The sequence below is a fragment of the Urocitellus parryii genome, chromosome 5, assembly GCF_045843805.1.
Source record: "Urocitellus parryii isolate mUroPar1 chromosome 5, mUroPar1.hap1, whole genome shotgun sequence".
Classification (NCBI taxonomy): Eukaryota; Metazoa; Chordata; class Mammalia; order Rodentia; family Sciuridae; genus Urocitellus; species Urocitellus parryii.
This window is the reverse complement of record NC_135535.1, coordinates 58289785-58313177: the sequence shown is the minus strand read 5'-3', so window position 1 is coordinate 58313177 and position 23393 is coordinate 58289785. Positions and strand designations below refer to the sequence as shown.

Here is a 23393-nt window from a genome sequence, read left to right as displayed (position 1 = left end):
CAAGGAATCAGGAGGCCTCAGCAGGACATTCCCTATCTGTGCATGTCAGTGCAATGATAAGTGGAGGGGGATGGGGTCTACAGGGGTGGGGCCTGGGTCTGAGACAGGCACCCTGCAGCTGGGTCAGCAGGATAGACTCTCCACCCTCCACCATCCAGGAAACAGAGTTCCATTTCCTTACTGATACCCTCCCCTCCCACTTGTCCATCCTGCTCCTCCTCCCCCAAAGCAGAGGCACTGTTCTAGAGTCAATGCTCCTTGTAGCTTTTGATTTAGGACAATCTATTTTTCATGGAGACACAGAGCTACCAAAAATCCCACCACCATCCCCATTTCTTGCTTTCTCTCCAGATCATAGGAAAATATCCAGAGACATTCATTCTGGAGCAAACATGGTGACAGTTAGCAGCAGGTGTTGACAGTTGCTCCATCCCTCAGCCTTTGCCCCCCTACAGGGATGAGAAAGGCCAAAGTGGAAATTTCCCAGTTCTGTGACAGAGTAGAGCTCTAGCATGAAGTCAGTTCTCCCTGGCCAAGTCTTTTCATAATTTTCCTGCCTGACAATTTACACTTATTAACACTTGTTGTATAGATGGGGAAAGAAGTACTCTTGTTAACAAGTAGGTCTTCTGGAAAAGGCTCATTATCAGTTTGGGAAACTAGGCCCAGGAACTTGAAGAACACTGACGTAAAAGTCTAAGAACAGGCTCTGGTTTCCACCTTTCAATCATGATTCACATCTTTGGCCTCTCAATCCTGCGTGGAGAGCTAGGGAGCTATGGATACAATTGCTGATCTTCTGTTCCCTCTGTTCTGCTCCAGAGCTCACTGTGCCAGGAATGTTTAACTTGGATTAACTACCCATTACCTGGAGGCCAAATACTCTACTTTTGGAAATCTCAACCCATATTCAGCAGATGCATTAAACATGTACTGCAATGGCGGATGCAGCCCAGGTCTGTCAGGAGCACAGAGGGAAACCTGTATCTGCCATTCCCTGATCACTTGGCCCAAACTGGAGAGGGTCTTAAGCTACACATAGAGAGAAGACTTTCTGAACAAGGTTTCTGGGTTGTTCTTGGGGATGTGATAAGGGCTTAACTTAACAATGCAGAAATGGTAATATAAAGACTTTCTTCCCTTATCCCCACTTAGAAAGCAAGCCAAGATCTGATGATCTTATCACTAACTGCATTGTCTTGGGCTCCAGGACCTTTCTGAAGGAAATCCAAATTTACATGTGTCACATCCCAAGTCACCACAGAGGCCACTTCCCCCAAACTTGTTATCACCCTGGCAGTAGGAATACTTCCTTAGAATCTTTTTCACCCATGGAAGGGAAGGCTAGAACTGATTATGCTGACTGTGACAAGACTGTTGTACTCAGCAAACATTTACTGAGCAACAATGACAGCTGAGCCTGGGCCATGTGCTCTGGGACCAACAGGACCATATCACTCCCTACCTGCTAGGGGTCTGTTTCTTCTGTGTTAACTCATTTGCATCAACCTCAACAAATTATGCCAAACCTTTCCCTTCTCCCTATTCAAATCTTCCTTCCCCCTCCCACTTTCTATCTGCCTCTCTCCACTCAAAGACATACTGCTTCACCAAGAAATAAGTGGCCATGGTAAGACAATTTACAACTGAATCACTTACTTAGTAATGTTAGTCCAACTAGACATCCATAGTCTCACTGCTCTCTCTCAGTTTGACAGAAGAGGCCCTCAGGCACGTCCCCTTGAAGAGGTTGAGTTTTTGACTTAAGTTCCCACTCAAAACTGGTCAACAAGCTAATCCTGGGGAATTCCAACTACAGGAAAGGAAAATGTGCTACCTGAAAGAATTCTGGTGTGTACTGAGCCAACATGTGTTACTGAAAGAGTGATGAGCTCAGATATTCTGAACTCAAGGTATGAGCATGTTTGTAGTACACAGGAAGCAAACTCTCATTTTAAATTTCTTCTTTTTATTATTCTAAATAAAAACCACACTTTGTGCTGAACAATGGAATATAAAAGAATCAGATGTACAACGATTTTAAACATCTACTATTTGGGAAAAAAAGTTTACAAAATATACAAAACTTTACAGCAATAGATAGTAAACACTTAAATATTAGGAGGTCAGTACTTATTAATTTAATGGAAGGAGTTAGACGTCAACAACTTTTTTCCGTTTCTTAAGAGACTTTAGCTATTAGAGATGGAGGGAATTGGGAGGGTTGGACAGGGGAGGGTGTTACAGAAACATCAAAATCAAATGTTTCATTTTAATTCGGAAGTTAAGTTTATGATGCATAATCACACTGAAACTAATGCTATGCACCCTGCTTCCTGTCTCATTTGGTGCAGGATTTAGGGAAAAGGACATGTGGGGACTCCCAGATGGGCACAGACTGCTCCACACAGTCCACTCCCATGCCAAAAAATTCAGTGTCTGTCTACAAAGGGATTTAATTTCACTTTCAAAATTGAGTGGTCTGGGGAAAAAGAGCACAGCAGGAGGCCAGAAAGAGGGGGGCAGGAATAATCAGTAGCAAAAGCCTGACTGGGAAAAAAGGCATTGAAGCCAAAGATTTGTCCTGGAGATAAAGGGTGCTAATAGAGGAGAAAAGAAGTGAAAAAGAATTTTTACCCATTTCTTAGTTTTTAGGGGTTGTTTGGGCCCAAAACCCACCTTACCTCCTTTTTTTTCCAACTAGCCATGAACTAAAGGGACTCCCTGGAGTCTTAAAATTGAGGACCAAATACTGTTCAGCAGAGCTTCCAGTGGATGCTGTGGCATCAATGAGCCATCAAGTCACTGGATGCCAGGGTATTGATCCCCTGTTCTGGCCACAAGCAGACTCCGCAGTTCATCCCAGCATGCCATACAAGGATTGCTGTTTCCCTGGAGGAAACAAATCAGCAATGGCCTCAGATTTGGTTTAACGCTGTACAACTGCCATCTTGAAATTCCTAACAATTTGTGAACCAGAGGGCTTTGCAAATTATGTAGCTGGTCCTGAGTACAGATCAAGAAAAAGGGAAAACAGGTAAAGAGAGAACATTCAAGGGTCAAATAGAATTTCAGAGCATTACAGAAGGGACAGTGCTAAACTGGGTTCCTGGAGAGAGGGGGCAACGCAATCAAATGAGCATTAGGTTGAAAAATCAAAAAGGCAAAATAAAATGAATCCCTTCCACTGGGTAGTATCTTACAGTGCCCTTTGTCACGATATAGTGTTTCAAGTAAAATTCAGAAAAGGGTGAACTAGAGGCAGAGGAAGCACAGAAGGGGACTTCAGTGTGACTTCACATAGAAGGGGAGTTCAATGTGAATACAGGGGACAACCAGCAGGGTAGGGTTTGGTCAATAAGACTCATGATCTACTGATCCTGTTGCTACATATCTGACTGGGACCAACTGGGCCTCCCTGATCAACCATTTAGCCTAAGGGACATCAGAGGGTGCAGGTTTTTTTGTTTAGTGTTTCAAGGGCAAAGTTTCAAGGATCTGTTTTTTGGTTCATTGGCAAAAAAGGAAAACTTCACAGTTTCAGGTTAAGTATACAGACCACCCAGCATCCACAATGCCTGTTTTTTGTTGTTGTTGTTGTTTGTTTTGTTTTTTAAAAAAGGATTTCTCCAGCATGTTTACTTACTTTTAGCTATCTGACCTATAAGTATTATTTCTCTCAAACTGACCCCTCAAAACTCAGTCCTCACCAACAGTCTGGGAGTAACCATCATGCTTGAAAAGCTTGGCAGATACTTGACTGTGGCCTATTACGTGTCCCCTTCTCATATTCCTAATGGTCAGCATAAGTGAGAAGACAGTCAGGAATGAAGTCTCAGAACTTCTCTCCTGAGAATGTCCCAAGTTGGGTTTAGATGGTAAAAGGTGGGCCTTTAACTGGCAGTGTGCCTTGGAGTGGCACATAAAAGTCTCCTGTCATCTAGTGAAGGACTGGAGATTCCTGTGCTCCATTCTGAGGCTTCCTCAATTCCAAGCCAGGGAGAGAGGCAGCAGGCCTATTAGAGACAGAGCTTTGGTTTGGCCATGTTTCTTAATATAAACAAAGACAGGAGGGTCTCTATGTTTAGAAAGGATAAGAAACTGTAAAAAGGTCCTGTGACTTGATCCTCTCAACTCAATCCCCAATCTACACCATCTCAAGATGGAAGGGGAATGAAAAGTCTGGAAATTTAAATGGCCCAAACTTTCTAGAACTTACCTAAAGGGCTCTGTGGATTTATTCTGCTACAGACATCTGGAGACAAGAAAACTGACTTGTTTAAAAGGCTTGGACACATTCTCCCTGATTCCCCAAATCTCTGACCAGGACTATTCCCTGGAATATGGCTACTTGCTGGGGAGAAACTCATTTTCCTGAACTCTCTTATCCAAAAGAGATGCTGGGTAATATGCATACAAAAACAAAAAATAAATAAATATTAACATCCAAAAAGGCTTTGTGAGTTAATTAGCTTGCTTGTGAAACAACCCGGGTGTTGCTAAGTCCCACCAGGGGCAGTGTCAGGCGAGGCCAGGAACTCCCAGAGCTCGCCTAAACAGGGTGAGGTAGTATGAGCTACTGAGGTTCCACCTCGTTGAGTATGCAAGACTGAGGGCCCTCTCCCTCCAGCCTTCTTTGGGCAAGACCCCTTCAAAGACCAACTAAAAATGAAGCCAAACAGCTACATGGACTGGGTCACCCAGGAGGGCCTGAACCAGCTCCACCCAACAGCGCCCCCTGAAGGTGATGCAAAAACAGATCAAGATCAATTCCAGCAGGTCAAAGGTGAGCTGCCAAAGCTCCAGCACTGTTAGAACAGAAGTAAACAACAGGTTACCCGACTGGGACAGTCAGAATGCACACCCTGCTACATACCACCAGTTACTCAGGTCCCTTTAATCCTGAAGGGATCACAATATACCACCACTGCACACCTCTTGGGTCTTCCCATCTATCTTATAGGCCAAACCCTTCTGGGTGGGAAACGGATGTAAATTAAGGCAAGGCTGCTGCTGTCAGACCTCCCTCTCCTCTCCACCAGGAAACTCAAGGTCACTAGAGGCTACCAGAATAACAGATGATATATCCCCTTACTCTCTGCTCCACAGGGAAGGCCTGACATCTCGGTCATCATTCCAGGTTGTGTTTCTTTGGAAATGAGGAGAAAAGAGAAGCCTCCTCGCCTGTCCATCCAGGTTGCCACTGCTAACAGCACTACAGGACACCCCTTCTGCTGGCAAAGAGTCATCCCAAAGCTTTCCAACACAAATAGAAAGCTTTGTCCCCATTTTGGATCTAGTTGTCAAAAGATTTTCACTGTCTAGTCAGCAGATTAGAGCTATAGAGCAGGTAGGTACCTCCATCTCTGACAACTTTCCCCTGCTAAGGGCTAGCCCTGGAACCTGAGGTGAGCAGCCCCCCTGCTAACCAGTCCCTTCCAAATGACCACATTCCCCAAATCTTTCTCATAGCTGGTCATCCCAGTTGGAGGTCTGGCTATAATAACCACAGTGAAAACCTTTCTCCACATCCTCTCCAGTGAGGCTGTTGGTTGGATTCTTAGCAGCATGAAACCTATCAGTAAACTAAAACTAGACAGGCTGGGGAAAGGGATCTAGCTGTCATAAATGCTTGACTAGATCCCCAAACCAGCCTCAAAAGAATCAAAAACAGCCCTGTGTGGGCAAGAACAGGTATGGAGGTAAATGCAATAGGGCCATTGCTTCTCAAAAACAGTCACAGCTTATGTGCTATTTCTTTTTTTTTTTTTTCTCCTTTAAACACAACACAGAATTCCTAGCAAGGCAAAACTGTAGCACCCACTGAGGAGGGACCAACAGCCATTAGAAAATCACTACCCTGGCTGCCACCTGGAAGCTCCCCACTGGCTCTACTGGGACCAGTCAGCTATCTGGGGTCTTTTCGGCCTCTTTGGAATGGATAATGTACATGAAGGTTTGCTCGATGGTGAAGTCAGGTGGCAGGCTGCCTTTGTGCACACCAACATGTTTGCTCATGAGGTTAAGAGTAGAACTGTAGTGGCCACACACAGTGCAGCGGTACATGAGTGCCCCCGAGTGTGTCTTGAGGTGGCATTTGATGGTCGAACGGCCTCGGAAGAACTTGTGGCACACCTTACACTGGTATGGCTTCTCGCCTGTGTGGATCCGACGGTGATAGTTGAACTCACTTGTATGGGCAAACCTTTTGCCACAGACCTTGCAGCTGTACTTGCTATTCCCAGGTTGGCCCTGGAGAGCCAGATCCTCACTCAGGAACTCTTCTGCTGGCAGCTTCCGTTTCTGGAGGGCTGAGTGCTGTAGCCCCAAGCCAGGCCTTATGTCAAGGCTGCTATTGCACTTGTGCTGGCTGACATGGTAGCGATAGGCAGCCTCAGACCTGAAGCTCTGGCTGCATAAATGGCAGCGGAAAAGGGCATCTTCTAGGCTTTGGTGCACGGCCATGTGCTTCTCTAGGAGGTGCCAGTCCACAAAGCTGCTGGCACAGACAGAGCAGGAGAAGACCGAAATGCCCAAATGGGAGAGTGTGTGCCACATGAGGCTGCAAAGATTGAGGTGGCGCTGGTCACAGACACTGCAGACCTGGCCCTTCAAGTTCAGATGGTCGAGGATATGTCCTCGGACCACATGGAAATCTTTGGCCAATGCTTTCCCACAGGCGGCACATTTCAAATCTGGTGAGGCTGTCCCTGAAAAGAGACCCAGCTTCCCAGGCAGGGGCTCATTGGGATGAACAATGATGTTGTTCTCAAATATTCCATCCCGTCGGTGAAGGGTTAGCTGCCACTGGGTGAAAAACTTTGTTTCACACATGTCACAAGAGAAGAGGAAAATACCAATGTGGGACAGGACGTGGGTCACCCGAGAGTTTCGGTCCTGGAAGTGGGTCTCACAGACCTTGCAGTTACCTGTCAGCAGGTCCACATGGTCCCGAGCATGTTGCCGGATCAGCTGAATGTTGGGCTCTAGAACTTTCTTGCACACCTGGCAGGGCATAGCTTTATTCTCTCGGTTGTCATTCTCTCCAAAAAGTTCATCCTCACTGTCATCACTCAGTTCGATCACCTCCTCAGCTGTCCCAATCTCCTCAGCAGTGTCTTCAAACTGCAAGTCATCATCCCCCAGGTCCTCTAGCTGGAGCTCATCCATCTGCCCAAAGCCTGGATCTTTGGAGTGTTCACTATTGCTCATACAGGAGTTGGTCCCAGTGGTAATGTCTATTGCATTGTCAGGGGTGAAGAAGCTGTTTTTACTGAAATCTCCATTGCTTTGAACTTTGTATGGCTGGCAAGAGCTCGTGTTAGTCTGGATACCTGTGCTAACAGTGCCTAGGACCGGCTGGGTCACGATACTAGAAACAGATGTGAAAGGAGCAGAGACATCATGGTCTTCTGTCTTTGGTGGCAATGATGGTTGCGGCAGAGGCAAGCCATGATTAGCATCACTAGCAACATTTCTTTCTTCCTCTTTATAGCTTCCTCCCACATCACTGGACAACACATAGTTTCTATCAGGACCAAAGTGCTCCCCACCACCCCGGAGTTCTCCAAGGGGATGGGCAGGATCTGCTGAGGGACAACTCAGGGTGCCGGACTGGTTGTCACTGGTACTAGTCAGAGGCTTTGTCACAGCAGTGCTCTCCAGGTCAGGAAAGGTGGAATGACAGGCCTGGAGGAGGTCCTCCATGCCCAGACGCTCAGCCACCTCATAGATAACACCAACATTAATCAGGTCTGTGAAGAGCTCTGATGTATAGACAAAGCTCAGAATCTTCTCAAAGTTGGCAGGAGTAATGAAGTCCACCACATAGGTCCTGGCAGCATCAAGTCCAGTATTCAGGAAGAGGTTCTGGAAGTAGCCAGCTGCACAGGCCAGTACGGCCTTGTGGGCTGGGAAGGAGCGGCTCCCCACCACAATGGTGACATCACACATGGTCTCTGAGAGCCGACACTTGTTGAGTTCCTTCAGCAGGTTATTAGGGTGGTTGGTGCTTTGCAGTTTGATCCTCATGCCCATCTTAGCAGCTCCTAGGAAGTTGCCTCCTTATCAGCACAGTTAATCTGTAGACAGGAAGAAAAAAAGATGGATGGCCAAACACATCCCTGCATGAGAAGGGGCTCTGCAGGAGAAAATCCCATCATATTTTTAAAAAATATTTTTTAGGGGCTGGGGGTGTGGCTCAAGCGGTAGCGCGCTCGCCTGGCATGCGTGCGGCCCGGGTTCGATCCTCAGCACCACATACAAACAAACATGTTGTGTCCACCGAAAAATAAATAAATAAATATATTTTTAAAAAAAAAATATTTTTTAGTTGTCAATTGGTGAAGGCGATCCCCCACTCACTGTCTTGACAGGGTCACAGTGAGAAAAAGTGTTGGCAAAGCCACTTTCCCACTGTCTTGACAGGGTCACAGTGAGGATGAATGCTGGCAAAGCCACGCTGGTTGGTGGGTAACCAAAACCATGAGACCCTTTTTTATGTAATTGGGACTTTGCATTTTCATGCTTATGTTTCTCACAGGAGGCATGAGTATGTTAAATGCCAAACAAATTAAATTTCAGATGGCTAGAACATAACAGGTAGTTCATGCCTTGGAGGCTGTTCTACTACCCCTTAGCATATCAAGGACAAAGTAAAAGGCTATTCTTCTATCTTAGTACATTGTGGACAAACCTAATACGGACAACAATCATCCTCTGAAAGGTTATGAGAACTAGTGCACCTTGACTGAGAAACAAACTCTTTGAGAACTAGTGTACCTTGACTGAGAAACAAACTCTTTGAGAACTAGTGTACCTTGACTGAGAAACAAACTCTTTGAGAACTAGTGTACCTTGACTGAGAAACAAAGAAACTCTTTGAGAAAGCAGCTCAACCAGTTTTATGAGAATAAATTTAGGAATTAATTAAAATAGCTTTATAAGACACAGTTTCAGAATAATGTTAGAAATATTATTTTATTTAGATTCTTAAGTTTAGAAATTCTTAAGTCTTTAGTTGTATAGGTTTCTGATATGTTTTAAGGATGATTCATAAACTTTAGGATATTTTAAATATAAGATTTAAAGGGACTTTTTTAGATGGGAATTTTAAATTAGAAATAAAGTACCAGTGTACTTTAGGTTAATGATTGGTTAGGAGACTTAGAGTCTGGTTACGTAGTTTGGCATTAGTTAATAAGAAAATAACATATCTTGGGAAAAATAGTAAATCTTGGGAAAATCTGAAGAATGTAAATTAGTGACATATTTTATTAATGATTCTGTACTTTTAATAATTACATAACTGAAGGTCACATCCTGGGAAGATGTAAATTAATGTACCCTCAATCATGGTTAAGGAAATGTCATGTCTTGGCAAAGTTTTAAATTATATAATTAATGACGTATTGTGAATCTATAATGATGAGAAAATTTGTAATAAAGGGGGACCCAGAGAAAGCTGCTTTAGCTCTCTCTCTGGAGATTGCTCGAACAGAACGACTCCTGTTTCATCTTTTCGCAGACACCACTCATCCTTCAGGACTCCCTGGACCCCGCTAGGGCAAGACCCCGGCAGTCAATGGACCTTTATTTTATTTATTTATATGTGGTGCTGAGAACTGAACCCAGTACCTCACACAGGCTAGGCAAGCGCTGTACCATTGAGTCACCACCCCAGACCCAAAATACCACCATATTGAATGCACCTAAGACCCAAGGTACAGGATAAATGGACATGGACAGCTGTTCTATTCTTCTGGGGGCAAGGACAGCAAAATGGTAAGACAATGACCTGTCCCCCTGCATAAACACCCAAACACAGAATCATGATAATAAAACCTAAATCAGAAAAAAAGCTGATTCACTCCATCTTAAAAGTCAGAGAGGTTGTAGGCCTCAAGTTAGTGCCTTACAGCTAGACAGGAGGCATTCCCTTGAACATAATCTTATATTTCATTACCACAGCAACTAGCTCAAAGTTTTCTCACATTAATTTCCTCTTAAATACACTGTTCTATCTCAGTAATTCTATTCCCTCTTGATGCTAAATGCCATGCATATACTTAAATATAATTATCAAAGCTCCATTAGCTGCTGAGGAAGAGATAAGGGTGTTCTCTTCTGTCATTTCCGTGTTCTTTCAGACTCTAAATACGTCTCACACTCATGAATCCCCATCTCTCACTACATACACTACATGCCTACTCTCTAGCCCTATAACCCAGAGCCATTACAGATGCTGGTCTACCACATTCTCTGAACTTATTCTGTGGATGAAGTTTAAATATTAAACCAAAGAGGAAAGCGAATTAGAACACAACTGTGGTAAATATTACTTCCATACGTTTCATTTCTTTTTACCAACCTTTACCAGGTTTATGCTTATGTTGACACTATACTAACAGATTTACTCAATGCCTTTAAGAGAGGCATCTAATTACGTAGGTAAGACTCCTGCAGGCTAGTTCAATATCACTTTTTCCCTTTTCAGCTCCTGCACGCCTAAGTTGCATGCTTGTTCAGTCTCAGGACTCGCCCTGCGCAGCAAAACCCCTTTCTCCATTTCATAGATTCCACCAATAACTCCCAACTTTTTCCGGGCCCAGCAAGCTTCTGAATATTCTTGGGTGCCAGCCACGCATCTCCCAGGCCTTGGCGGCCACTCATCCACGGTGGACGGGTCAGGGCACTGGGTAGCCTGAGCCGAGACCGGAGTGGGAGATTCGGAACTTCAGGGGAGGACGCCCCAACAAACGGTGGCACCGCGGTCTCCCCCACGGACGATAGAATCCGCGAGGTCAGGGCATTGGACTGGACAGGGGCACTCCACCTGAAGGACCCCGAGCGCCAGCATCCCCCCACAAACAGCGCGGGGTCCACCCCGGCGACCCTGAGTGGGAGGCGGGGTGGGCGCGGAGCCGAAAGGGGCACAGAACGGCTGCCGGGCCGGCGCGGAGGCGCGCGGCGGAAGGATGGGGCCGGCCAGGAGAGCGGACAAGAGGAGCCCAAGGAGAGCGACAGAAAGGCCGGGCCGGGGTCGGGCTCGGCCAGGGGCAGCCCTAGCCCGGCCGCGCTTACCCGGCTCCGCGGGGCCCGAGCACCATCGCCGCCACCGGCTCACACAAAGGCCCCGGCCCGCCGTACCCGGCCCGACGAGGAGGCGGCGCCGCCGGCCGCGGCCAGACTCTCCATCCGCCGCGCCACTCGCCGCGCCGGCCCGGGCCGCCCCCGCCGCCCGGCCCGCAGCGCCCCCCGCCGTCCCGGAGGAGGCAGCGCCCCCCGCCGCAAGGCCGCAGCGCCCCCAGCCGCCAGGGAGGAAGCAGCGCCCCCTCACGGCGGGGCCGGGAGCCTGCCTCCGCGCCAAGCCCCCAGGCCTGGCCTTTCCAGGAGCAGATCCAAGACTGGAAGATCACCCACTCTTCGCCTTAGCGGCTGGGGAGTGAAAAGCCCGATCAAAACTCATTTTGGATCTGGTAGTCCAAAAGCTTCTCAGAATGTCCCCTGTTGCAGTTTTACAAAACATTGAATGCTTTCTGAAGGCAGCTCCTGACTTCATCTCTGCTCTTAACCACACTCCCTGGTAGATGCTTAACAAAGCCTGTGTGAATGATTCAAGGAAGGAATGAATGAAGGAGCACTTGAGGGCTGGACCTCTGGTGTCCCTCATTCCACTGATGACCCACTGCTGTCCCTCCTTCTGTGATAATAGGAGCAAATGTGACTCCATTTTGTTTTATGACTTCATTCTGTAAAACAACCATGCCAAGTAGAAGAGTCATGACTGGGGCAAGATCTTCTTTTCCTTTTGCTATAGAAACCTTTAAGAACATAAAACTACCTAATGGGGTATTGTTTCTATAACTAGGGTAATGGGGCTCTGTTTCTGTAACTGGGGTGACTGGGCTAACTGTGATTGGTTAGGCTTCCCTTTGCTTGACTGCACTGTCCCGCTTCTGTAACCTGGCTTGCTTGCATTGGCTGGACCCCCCAAAATCCCTTTTGTGGTTTTCAGGCTTATAAGGAGCGCCCTTGGAATTGTTCAGGGCCGATCAGGGGAACAGCTTTATTTTCTGGTCAGCCGCCACGGGTGTGCTTCAATAAAGTCTTGATTCAATTATATGTGAGTGGTCTGGAAGTCAGTTTATGAAACCCTGGGACAAAGCTTTAACTCTAACACTTCCACTTAGCCAGATGAAGGAAGTCACAGAATCCATCGCACCCTGGAAACCTAGGCCAGTCCTTGAAGCCTATACTTCCAGAGTCTTTCTAGAACTCCATCACTCTGCCTTCCCAACATTCTAAATACTCTCCTCAGATGTGCCTGTCCAAAAGTAGCCATCAAAACAAAATGACCTACCCTGCCTGCCCTCCCCACAACCGCCTTGGAGACTTTGGAGGTCTTGGTTACCCACTCTGTCTCCCAACAAGGAAGAAAGGTCCTGGACTCCAGTACCCTTCAGTTTCATCCTCTTTCTGGTTTCCTCCTGTCCACTGGCTAAAGATAGCCCTCAGTCAGGACAGTCATATGGTAGGGTTCCGTAATTCCCTGATGAATAAATTAGAAGGAGGGAACACAGGATCTTGCCAACTGATCTAAGCCAAGTTTGGCCATTTGGTGATGGCATGTTCTCTTGATGAATTTGGAAGATCATGTGTCTTCATTTCCACAACCTCACTAACTGATGGTTGATAGTATTGAAAGGAGGCACTGTACCAAATGCTGCCCCCAAAAAATATTGCATTTATTAGCTAGAGGGCACAAAAACAGCCATGCAACCCGTTCTTATAGTTTGGGGCTGAGGAATTCTATTTTGCCCTCTAGTAAAAGGGTCACTTAGAGACTGATGCAGTCAATATTCTAATGGAAAGCCCAGCCCCCATGACTAGGCAAGGTGAAAGAACTCACACTGGTCAGAAGATTCCAGACCTCCAGTACAATTCTAGAGATGTTAGGTGAATGACTTGCAAGGGCCATGGTTCAATCTTCCTAACCATCTGTTTAGGCCATCTCTGGAGTGTTGACTCCAGTAAACTTCATGAACTAGCAACCACCTGAAGGGTGCAGGTGAAAGTTTATGCTGTTTATACTCAAGTATTTCTATTTATTTATTTATTTATTTATTGGTACCAGGGATTGAACCCAGAGGTACTTACCCACATTCCCTAGCCTTTTTTTTTTTTTTTTTTTTTTTTTTGAGACAAGTTCTCATTGCTTAGGGACTTGTTAAGTTGCTGGGCTGACTTTGAACTCATGATCCTCCTGCCCCAGCCTCTTAAGCCACTGAGATTACAGGCTTGCACCACCATGCCCTGTTGAAGTCTTTTTAAAGTAAAGCAACACACAGTCACAACACCACGCATACAGAAAGCTAAATGGAGAAGAAAGAACCAGGAACTTAGCCAAGGTCTTCTTGAACAGGTCTACTCTAGTATCAACCTCTTCACAACTAACAGCAAAAGGAGGGTCAAAATCCCTTCACACATTCTCTAAATTTAAAAAGAGAAACTTGATTTAAAATTTGTCTCCATTTTTCCTGCAATCCCCAGTATTGCAATTTTTGTCAGCCCCACCAGAGAGCAACCTTTCTGCATTTATACTCATACTTGGCAAGCAATTATCTCACCTCAGCATATATGCCTGACTCCAAGTCTAAGCAGAATCAACTGTCAAGGTTTCCATAACCCAAAGGAATTCTCCATATTCCATGAAAGTATCCCCTTTGAAAAGTGAGAGGTGTCTCACAGGAGAAAGGCTCTAGGATCTAGAGTGGGGGGCATCCTTTGACCTCTGCTATGAAGGGGGTTCTCTCTCTCCTTTCCCCGTCCACATCATGCAACAACTGTCAATCTAAGGTGACTCCAGTGAGGTTCTTGGAAGACAAAACATTCACTAGTTTGAAAGAACTACCAGAAGTGGCCTCTGACTCCAAGATCTTGTCCTGATGCCACCTTGGGAGAGCTGAATGTCGGCTTTATATTAATGCAGTTGAAGGGCACAACCAAGGCACCTGAACCACGTTAAGATGGGGAGCCTGAGAATTTCCCAGGATGTTTTATGGGTACAGAGACCACCTGGGATCAGTAGGCTGTGAGCACTGGCATATCAGATTAATGAAAGATACCCACACCCTCCACATTAAGTGCCTTTACACATTCTGAACTACTAGGCCAGTGCTTCAGGGGCTGATAACAGGCACATTATAGAGGAATAAGAAACAAATGTTTTCCCCATTAATGCTAAAGATTTCTGCTCCTCTCTTTCTGGGCCTCGGTAATCACTTCTCTGTGCACCCTCCATTCCAGCCAGATCAAGTTCTGTTTGTTTTTCTTTTTTCTTTTTGTACTGGGTGTTGAACTCAGGGGCACTTAACCACTGAGCCACATCCCCATCCCTACTTTGTATTTTATTAAGAGACAGGGTCTCACTGAGTTGCTTAGGGCCTTGCTAACTTGCTGAGGCTGGCTTGGAACTTGAGATCCTCCTGCCTCAGCCTCCTGAACCACTGGATTACAGGCATGTATCACTATGCCTGGCTCTGTTTGCTCTTCCACAACCCTGCTAGTCTATAAAATCTGTGTACAGATCACCATCTCATCTCCATGATCTGTCACAGAACCTATGCTCCATGTTTACAGATAGTAAGATGGTGCAGTTCTATGGACACATCTTCTTCTGCAGCAGTGTGCTTTGCACAGCCTCGATCCTACTTCCCTCTCTAATTAAACAGTGTCAATTCAGGGACTAAGGTCTCCCAGGTTCATCTTAGAAATATACACAAAGGGCTGGGGTTGTGGCTCAGCGGTAGAGCGCTCGCCTCGCACATGCAAGACCCTGGGTTTGATCCTCAGCACCACGTATAAAAATAAACAAGTGAAATAAAGGTGATGTGTCCAACTACAACTAAAAAATAAATTTTTTAAAAAAGAAATATACACAGAATCACAATATTTGTTTTTTTCCTTATCTGAAGCTGGTCTGTGAAAGCCTCTGAGTGTTAAAAATTATATTCTAAATTCATATATTTATTTTTTAAACCATTAAATAAATCTAATAGTAATTGTGTAAAGCACTATTAAAGGCACTATTAGGGCAATTGATATGTGTACAAAATAAAAATACTTCCATTTAAATATATGGGTCATACATAGGTATATATGTATTTATAATGTAGCTGGAGAAAAGGAAAAGAATACATCACATCACTCATACGTAAAAATTCTTTATTATTGGGGAGTAGAGAGAGACATTATATTTTTAATGTAGGATGCTACAGAAACAATATTCAATCTACAGAATCTACAATCAATGACCATTGGGACTGGTGTAGTTTCTTTACAGTTTCCACATCAGGCTGGGGTAGAAGAGTTGAGGAGGGTGTCAAAGCACAAGAAAGTTACAAGGATGGGGAAGAGAAAGGGAAACAGGAGAACGTGCACCTGGCATCATGATAGGGGACAGTGTCTTCATGATGCAGCCCAGGGGTCCAAAAGTGGAGTGCTAAGGACAAAAAAAACCAAAAACAAAAATCACATCCATGTCCTGTGAAACTCCCACCGACCACCTGCTGGGGAAGCAGGAGACAGGGAAGGGGCATTTATAAAGGACTTACACCTCAGTTTCACTGCAACCTTTGGACAGAAAGACTGGACCTCTTAATATCAGGTGCCTGCCCCTTCCCTGCTGCCTATCCAAGGTACCAGGTGCTAGTGCTTCCCCTGCCTTATTTAGTCCTTCCTTTTCCCAGAAACATCCCAGAGAAAGGATGGGCACACAGATCACTTCCTTTTCCAGCAGTTTCATGTGAATGAAGAAGGTGATACAATGATCTGTGTTGATCCATCTCATCTAATCTCCAGCCTTCAGGGACCTTCCGTCCTATTCTGCCTGGCACCTAACAGGTTGAGAATGCTTCATCAGTGCTGAGATTATGAAGGCTGCAATTATGGGCCTGGTCCCTCTGAAAGAGCCTGGATTCACCAGCAAACATTAAAAGTAGATTTCCACAATGCACTTGTTTTTGCCATTTGTATAAAATACTATGGCAAAATTGCACTGTAATTATCTTTATGGCCGGTGCATAACGCCAGAGGAGAGTATGTCATCCAGATATAGCTGCCCATATAATTATCTGGCCGACGGCAGGACTGAAATAACCATCTAATGAGAGCAAAATGATACGGTAAGCACCATGTAATCAGCGAGTTACAGTTATTACAGCTCTTTGTGCCCTCTCACCCAATAGTAAATGGGGGGCCAGACCCAGTCTCTGGTCCAGGGAGTCATGCACAGGCAGTATCATCACCAGCCAGCCCCTTGGGTCTCTGGCTGGCCACCTTGAGACCGGCAAGTGTGGATTCTAGGGGCACAGAGAGAGAGGCAGGGGGCTCCCTGTGATTACTGGGGCTCATGCATCCTTCTCCTCTCCTCTTCTCACCGTCTTTTTATGGAAGTTAGTGAAAAGAAAGCCATTAGTTGTGCGCTATTGCTGGGGTGTGGGGAGACGGTGTCAAGGCATTAGGTTCTGAGATTTGACTAGACAGTTTCCCTGGGGGCTTACACTCACAGACAAGTGAGGAATCTGCCAGCCAACTCAGGCCTGAGGTCCATCCCAGACAGCTCTCGCAGGCAGTTCAGAGCCAGTCACGAGAAACACTACGACATCCTCCCACCTCCCAGGTCCAAAGAGCCATGATACAGCTAACACAGCATTGGGCACCAGGCACCAGGCACTGTTCTAAAAATCCTCTCTTTACTCCATCCCCAAGACCACAACGCTGGGAGGTACCACCATTGCCCTCATTTTTCAGATGAGTAAACTGAGGCACAGAGGATTAGGTAACTTGGCCATGGAGTCACAGTTAGAAAATGGCAGATCCAGGATTCAAAGTTAGGTCATGTTCTAATCCCTACATGGCACATAGAGGCTAAGATGTGGTTTCCAGCTACTCCTGTTAGACTTTAGAGTCCCTTGCATCTCTTCCTAAATCATCCTGTGTCTGACTAGCTCTATGCTTATTTCCTGAGTCTTTGAACCAAAAGATTCAGCCTGCCCAGGAGGCAAATGCTTCAAATGTGAATTGGACACCATATCTATAGTAATCAGATGATGACCTCTCCATCATAAGAAAACAGGGTCCAAACAACAGAAACTGCCTGTTAGGCTTCTTTTAGGGCAAATTAATGAGCATTAATGTCTTTAGCATCCAAGGAAATGTACAACTGGCAACCCCTCCCCCAACACACACAATCACACCAGTCCCCTCTCCACTCTCCACCAACGGTCCTTACTTTATTCTGCACTGGGGGGATACTTGAGGGTGCCAAAGCTGGGGATGTTCTCTGGATTCAAATCAGTAGGATTATCTGGATGAAGTAAACAGTGTAATTAGAATAATTAGAAAAGATTTTTCTTTTTTCTTTCTTCTTTCCCTCCAGTACTAGGGACTGAACCCAGGGTTTCATGCAGGACAGGAGGGATTTTTCTGAATGTGTCCTTTACCCTGACCCAACACCCTAGCTAGAAAGGAGAGTGTTGGAAGAGAGTTGGGAGAGTGGGGAGGCAACAGAGCCTCATTCCTAGCAGTAGCAGGACTATCTTAGAAAAGGCCCCCACTCACTGCAACCAAAAAAAAAAATCTTACTTTTCCTCTGGTGACAAATAGGCACTTAATTTCTGTCATGTCCTTACCAGTTCTCCAAATTCTTCTACTATACCTCCACACACTCCTACCTGGCTGGCTGTTTCTCTTGCCCATAAGTCCAACAAAGAAATCATGCATGTCACCTGCAGAAAAAAGCCAAAATTGTCAACAGAAGGAGTGATGCTTTCCCCATACATGTGTCAGGACTTCTGAGGTTGGGTTTCTAGTCTGTTTCTTTATACTGACCCTTCACAGCTAACCAACATATCCTTTATGACCACCTTTCCCTCCTCCACATTTCAAGGACTCTCTGTCCCAGCAGGTGCCTGTTTAGCATCTTCATAGGCCCCAAGAGATCCTTTGGTTCCTAATGTCCAGCCAGTGAAGCAGGACACCACCCCACCCCACCCCCTGGGCCCTGGCCTTCACACCTGCTGAGGAAGTACGTATGAGTGGGAGAGACAACTCCTAAAACTGTCCTCCTAGCTCCCTAGTTGTCTTTCCAGTTATACAAAGCTGGCTCATCAGTTGTAGCTGACATAGTGTCTGCACCAGCTGAGATGGGGCTGGCCAAAATGGCCCCTAGGCCCCTGCCCATGGAGCTCTGAGTAAGTGACCAGGGAAGCAGAGCCTCCTTGTGTCTCCCTCCCAGCAGCAGCAAGATTACCTTAGAGTCCATGTCATAGGTATTTGGAGGACGAAGAGGCTACTCACGTTTTTGGGGAAGTGATGATTCCTTAGGATCTGAGAAACCAAGAAAATGTGCATAAATGGGGAGCAGACCAAGAAAGTAATGATGAAGGGGGATTGGCATCACAACCCTTACAGATTCACTAAGCTATGCTCTGTCTCCCACCCTCTCAACCCACCTAAATGGGTCTCCCAGGCCTATCTCATCTTCAGAGTCATTCCTCTCACACCCTCTCCCCCGGGGACTGCTTCCTACCCACGCTAGCCTTGCTCAGCACTTTGAGCAATCCTTCCAGGGAGACAGGGCGGCTGTCAAAGAGTCTCCGCAGCAACGATGGGGGCAGCTGGTAAAGATCCGAGTCCTTTAAGGAAGAGAAAAGGAGGGCTGAAGGAGAAGGCTCATACCCTGTCCACACACTCTTCCCATACAAAGCAGCCTGAACCCATTACAGCTGAATTCCAATACATCTTTTATTCAGGATTTCCTCTGGTTTACACTGGAAGAGAAGCAGGTGCTCAGAGTATAATGTATGGACCAACAGCAGCACCAGCACAGAGGGGAGTTTGTTAGAAAGGCAGAATCTCCATCTTTTGCCAGACCTGCTGAAGCAGAATCTGCATTTGAACCTGACTGAGGTGATTCATATCTACCGTGAGGTTTGAGAAACCCTAATGAAGCATCCCTGTAGGCTGGTCAACTGTCCTGTTTGCCTAGGACTAAGGACTTCCAGACATGAAGGACATTCTCTGCTCAAAATGGGTCAGTTGATCACACTAACTCCCAAGCTCGAGGACTGTCCTCTGGGGCCCCATTCCAATCCTGCAATCTCTCAGTGACAAAGGCCATAGGTTCTTTTCTCCCTGGCATATCAGGAACCAGTGTGCCCAGGGATGTGTTTGTTCTACCAAGAGAGAGCCATGAATGCCCCCATTCCCAAGAAAGCACCATCAGACAAAGCAGGTGTCCTCTGGTCTATACTCCATGAATGAGTCACAGACAAGACTCAGTCCTGAGGTGGGGTGGCAATAGATAGCCAGGGCACACCAGCTAACCTGAGATCCCCACGTTCTGGGCTATGTCCATGGACGTTCCCCTCTCTGCTTCTTTATGGGAGGGAATTCTCTCATTCTCCCCTTCTCCATGTCTTTTTGCCTCTGGTTTTTGCTCCCTCTCTCCTTTCTGTCCTGGATCTGTAATTTCGGGAAGGCCACATGCTCGGAATGATATCCCTTCCTCTTCCTCACAAACAGAACCCAGATTCTGGAACTGCTGCCCAGCAGGGGCTCTTATGATTTTTTTTCTAGCAACTTGGGCACAGCAGGGTAGTGGGTACATGCCATACACCCAGTTAATTGCAGTTGCAAAGACGATGATTGTGTTTGGAGATTTTCACCTTCAAACTCAGCAGAACCTCTCTCCAGAGCCCAGGCATCCTTAGGCTGCTATGCACACACAGCAGTGCATTTACCCAAGTACATACCAACCTAGTTGCCTGGGCACTCTAAGGACACACATATATTCTACCCTCTTCCTGCCTCAATTTCCCCATCTTCACAACCTGTGGGGAGAAGAGGCTAGAGGGCATTCGTCTTTCATTTGCCAGGAAGAGCAGAAGGGACATCTTATTACCCAAAATCCAGCAGCAGGTTTGTCTCTTAATAACCCAGACACTCTGACTACCCCAGACGGGAACTTTGGGGCACCAAACACAGGGTCCAGCCCATATCTGGCACTCCTGGGTGATTCTGAATGGGTTCAGGGCTTTTGGATCTGGCGCAGCTGCTGCCACCTGCAAGGCTGCCCTGCAATCTCTTTTTGTCTCTCTTCTTGGCCCAGCAGACACTTTCCCCAAATTGTTCAAATACTCTGCTGCCCAGCTCTTGTAATGAGATGTTAAACAGATTGGAGCTGGAGAGGCGGTTAGACTTTGCACACTGAATTTGTAATAAACTCCACCCATAATCATCTTAAAAGCATTTGTACCAGTGTAATTGCTGTCATTTCAAAACCTTCTAAAGACTTCTTCCCTGCACTCTCCCTGCACCGTAACCCTGGCAGTTCCTTTTTTTTTTTTCCCTTAGAGGAACTTTAGAAATCAGGGCTCATTCTGACTTTTGGGGTTCTATTTTGTTCTGTTTGTTTTTGTTTTGTTATCCCATTTAAGCAGAGGCTAGAGGCAGCAAAGGTAGAGGAGGGCAGGAGACGGATTGAGATTTTACAAGTACCCAAGATTACAAGAGGTGGATAAGTGGAGGAAAAGACAATTTATTTTCATTTTAAAAATAAGATAATACATATAACTGATAGGTGAAATAGTATGCAAATGATCATTTGGGAGAGACATTCTGCATTTCCTACTATCCAGGGAGTAAATGAGATCTGCCCTTGCCAAGAATAGAATCTGAGCCAGACCCTACAGAACCTTAGACCATCTTAGCTCACCTCTCACAGGACTATCAAATCACCAAGCCTCCTGACAATCAACCAACATATTTGTTGGACACATTTTATGCACAAAGACATGCAGAGACAAAGATACTTAAGGACCTGAGACAATGGGAACGTGAGAGGATCAGAGAGGCAGAAACCCAAAAGAAGACAAAACACCCTAGGACAGAGAACCCACGTAACTCCCAACCCTGCCCTCCTCCCTTCTTCCCTACTCCATACAGGCAGAACCCCAGGTGTCCATGATGTTCCCAGGACTCTGCCATGGCTGCCTTACCTTGCTGTGGCTCCCGCCAGGCACCACCTGTTCCTGTGACTCTTCACAGACAGCCCCAAAGGTCTGAGCCAGACCAAGGGCCAGGATGACTGCGAACAGCAGGGCACTCCTCATGGTGATTTAGAGGGCAAAGAGAGGCCCTGGGCAAGGCAGGAAGGGGAAGAAGATACAGCTCCATGAAAACACAAGAGGCATTTGTGACCAGCAGCTGGGCTCAACCTGCTTTCCCAGCCGCCAGTTCTCCCATCCTAGTCGTAGTCAGAAAAGAATAAAACACATCTCTGAGCCAGGGGTTCATCCTTTGGGCTCAGTTTTCCTGCTCCCTCATTAGACATCACCCCAGGATGTGCCCTTGGCAATGAGCAGTGGTAAATGCTGTCGGCCTCTAGCTCCCAACAAAGATGATGATTTATACGACATAAACTAGTCTGTTTCCTTAATCAGTTTAAAAAGAGGTGCTGAAGGCTATTTTTCAGGACTAGATAACCCCAAGACTTATGCAAAAACTTTCTGCTGTGGAATAATCAGTCTGTTAAAGCTCCAAATATTAGCAGCTCGCTACCCTACGGACACTTTCTGCTCACTACTCTGCTCACCTATCAGAATGCTATCTCCTTTATTCCCTCCTGACTCTGGCCCCTGACCCTTGGTGCCAGCTTCAGACTATCCAACACTCTTCCCCTTGTGCCTACCTGTGGGGCAGCTCTGAGCCTGGTGCTGGGGGGGACTGGCAGATCAGGGAGTTGATCAGTGGAGACTCCCCACTCCCCACAAGCTGGTGCTGCCGGTGCTGCTGATGCTGAGGCAAAGAGAGAAATGGTGGCAGGATCTGGAAGGTTGCAGGAACTCAGTCCCAGCTCCCCGATTAAGGCTCTGGGAGGGTCTGGGGGAGCCAAGGGGAGGGGCTGAGAGTCACCAATCCCAGGGTGGCTGGAGGGGAGGGGGGAAGATAGTGGGGGTGGGAGGACGCAGACTGCAGCCACATACCCAGACACACACACACACACACACACACACACACACACACACACACCAGATCTGGCAGTAAGCTGGAGCTGTCCAGCAGCCCACTTTCCAATGGCACAGAAGGTGGGCATTCTAAGGAATGTTGTTGTGTATGATTTGTCATAAAATCACCATACCAGGTCTAGCTCAATAGGTGTGGACCCTGGACCCCTTTCCTCCATGTTCACCCCCTAGCTCCTTGCCCTTTAAGCCTTCAAGCTTGACAGCCAGGCTGGAACAGCACAGCAAGTGCCTCTCTGTCCCTGTCACATCAGGATCACCAGGTGCAGGCCCCCTACCTGAGGATTGGGGGTGAGTCTGGCATCCCCTCCCATCTGCATTCTCTCTGTCCTCCTCCTAGGGGAGACTGCCCCATCACATTAGTCCTCACCCCAGTGAGTACCAATGCTTCTCTCCTGTTGCTGAGTGCAGAGAGCCCTGTCTGCCTCCCTCCCCTCTCCTTCCTGACCCTGAAATAGTCAGACTTAGCTACGTCTTTTACAGTTCTACCTTCTATCCCCCAGGGAGGAGGTATGAACACTCCACTGAATGGTCCCCCATCCCTCTCCCACTCCACTGTGCTCCAGCATTGATCTCATTGCTTCCCTTTTCCTTCAAAGTTACATTTTTCCCTGCCCTAATCTGCCTCCCTGCCGCTTGAGCATCTTCTCCTCTGACCTTTCAACCCTCTATTCACACCCCACACCCATGAAGGGATTTATCTGCCTATTGCCACCCAAGGGAGAAAGTCCCAGAGGAGAGGCAGAGTCAGGTCAGGAACAGAGTCCAGACTCAGAGCAAGAAGTTGTTTCCCAAGAGATGGGGGAGATCTGTAGTGAAAGCCAGCTTCCAAGCAAGGCGTTAACCTTAGTATTCTCCCTAGCACAGGGTTTCAGCATTCACAAAGTACTCTGGCATGGAGCAATCATTTGGTTTTCAGCAACTCCATCATGGAAGTAGGTAAGAAAGATGTCTATTTTTTCAGATGAAGAAACTGAGGCTCAAGAGGTTAGGTCATTCACTCCCATACACACAGCTACCAGTTGGTACAGAACAACCACGAATTCAGGTTCTTCTCACTTCATCTCTTCCACTCTTTTTACTGCATTGTCATGAACATTGACCTGTGAGAGAACACTTGGCACTCCCAAAGGGGCAGATGGCCCACCTCTCTGAGACTTTGAAATATGGGACCATTTACTTTTCTACATCTTGGGATGAGAACAGTATCTCTATCTCACATTTACCTCAAAGACTCCTTTTAACAAGGTCTTCCTTAATCATCCTATTTAAGTAATTACCACCCCAATATTCCCTACATCTCCC

General features: G+C 46.6%; 2 protein-coding genes across 3 annotated transcripts; both read right to left on the bottom strand.

Annotated features, from left to right (window-relative positions):
- Positions 1–2007: 2007 nt before the first annotated feature.
- Positions 2008–11187, bottom strand: Zbtb39 (zinc finger and BTB domain containing 39). The gene is made up of 2 exons (XM_026398474.2): positions 11083–11187; positions 2008–8081 (listed from the first exon to the last, which is right to left on the bottom strand). Exon 2 carries the CDS (start codon positions 8035–8037, stop codon positions 5905–5907), a length of 2133 nt encoding a protein of 710 aa, XP_026254259.1. The 5' UTR covers positions 8038–8081; positions 11083–11187; the 3' UTR covers positions 2008–5904.
- A 6107-nt stretch (positions 11188–17294) lies between these two features.
- On the bottom strand, positions 17295–21176 carry Tac3 (tachykinin precursor 3). Of its 2 annotated transcripts, XM_026398255.1 has the most exons (6): positions 21063–21176; positions 20347–20349; positions 18593–18698; positions 18361–18390; positions 17736–17789; positions 17295–17368 (listed from the first exon to the last, which is right to left on the bottom strand). In XM_026398255.1, exons 1-6 carry the CDS (start codon positions 21174–21176, stop codon positions 17295–17297), a joined length of 381 nt encoding a protein of 126 aa, XP_026254040.1. The 2 variants fall into 2 exon arrangements, with proteins under 2 accessions (XP_026254040.1, XP_026254041.1); XM_026398256.1 differs by lacking the exon at positions 20347–20349.
- Between the last annotated feature and the right edge of the window lie 2217 nt (positions 21177–23393).

Coding starts and splice junctions, on each gene's coding strand:
- Zbtb39 (XM_026398474.2), bottom strand. CDS start 8,037: ATGGGCATGAGGATCAAACTGCAAAGCACCAACCACCCTAATAACCTG.
- Tac3 (XM_026398255.1), bottom strand. CDS start 21,176: ATGAGGAGTGCCCTGCTGTTCGCAGTCATCCTGGCCCTTGGTCTGGCT. Junction 18,391..18,592: donor GCTGAGCAAGGCTAGCGTGG/GTAGGAAGCAGT, acceptor TTGGTTTCTCAG/ATCCTAAGGAATCATCACTT. Junction 17,369..17,735: donor CAAGAGAAACAGCCAGCCAG/GTAGGAGTGTGT, acceptor TACTTCATCCAG/ATAATCCTACTGATTTGAAT.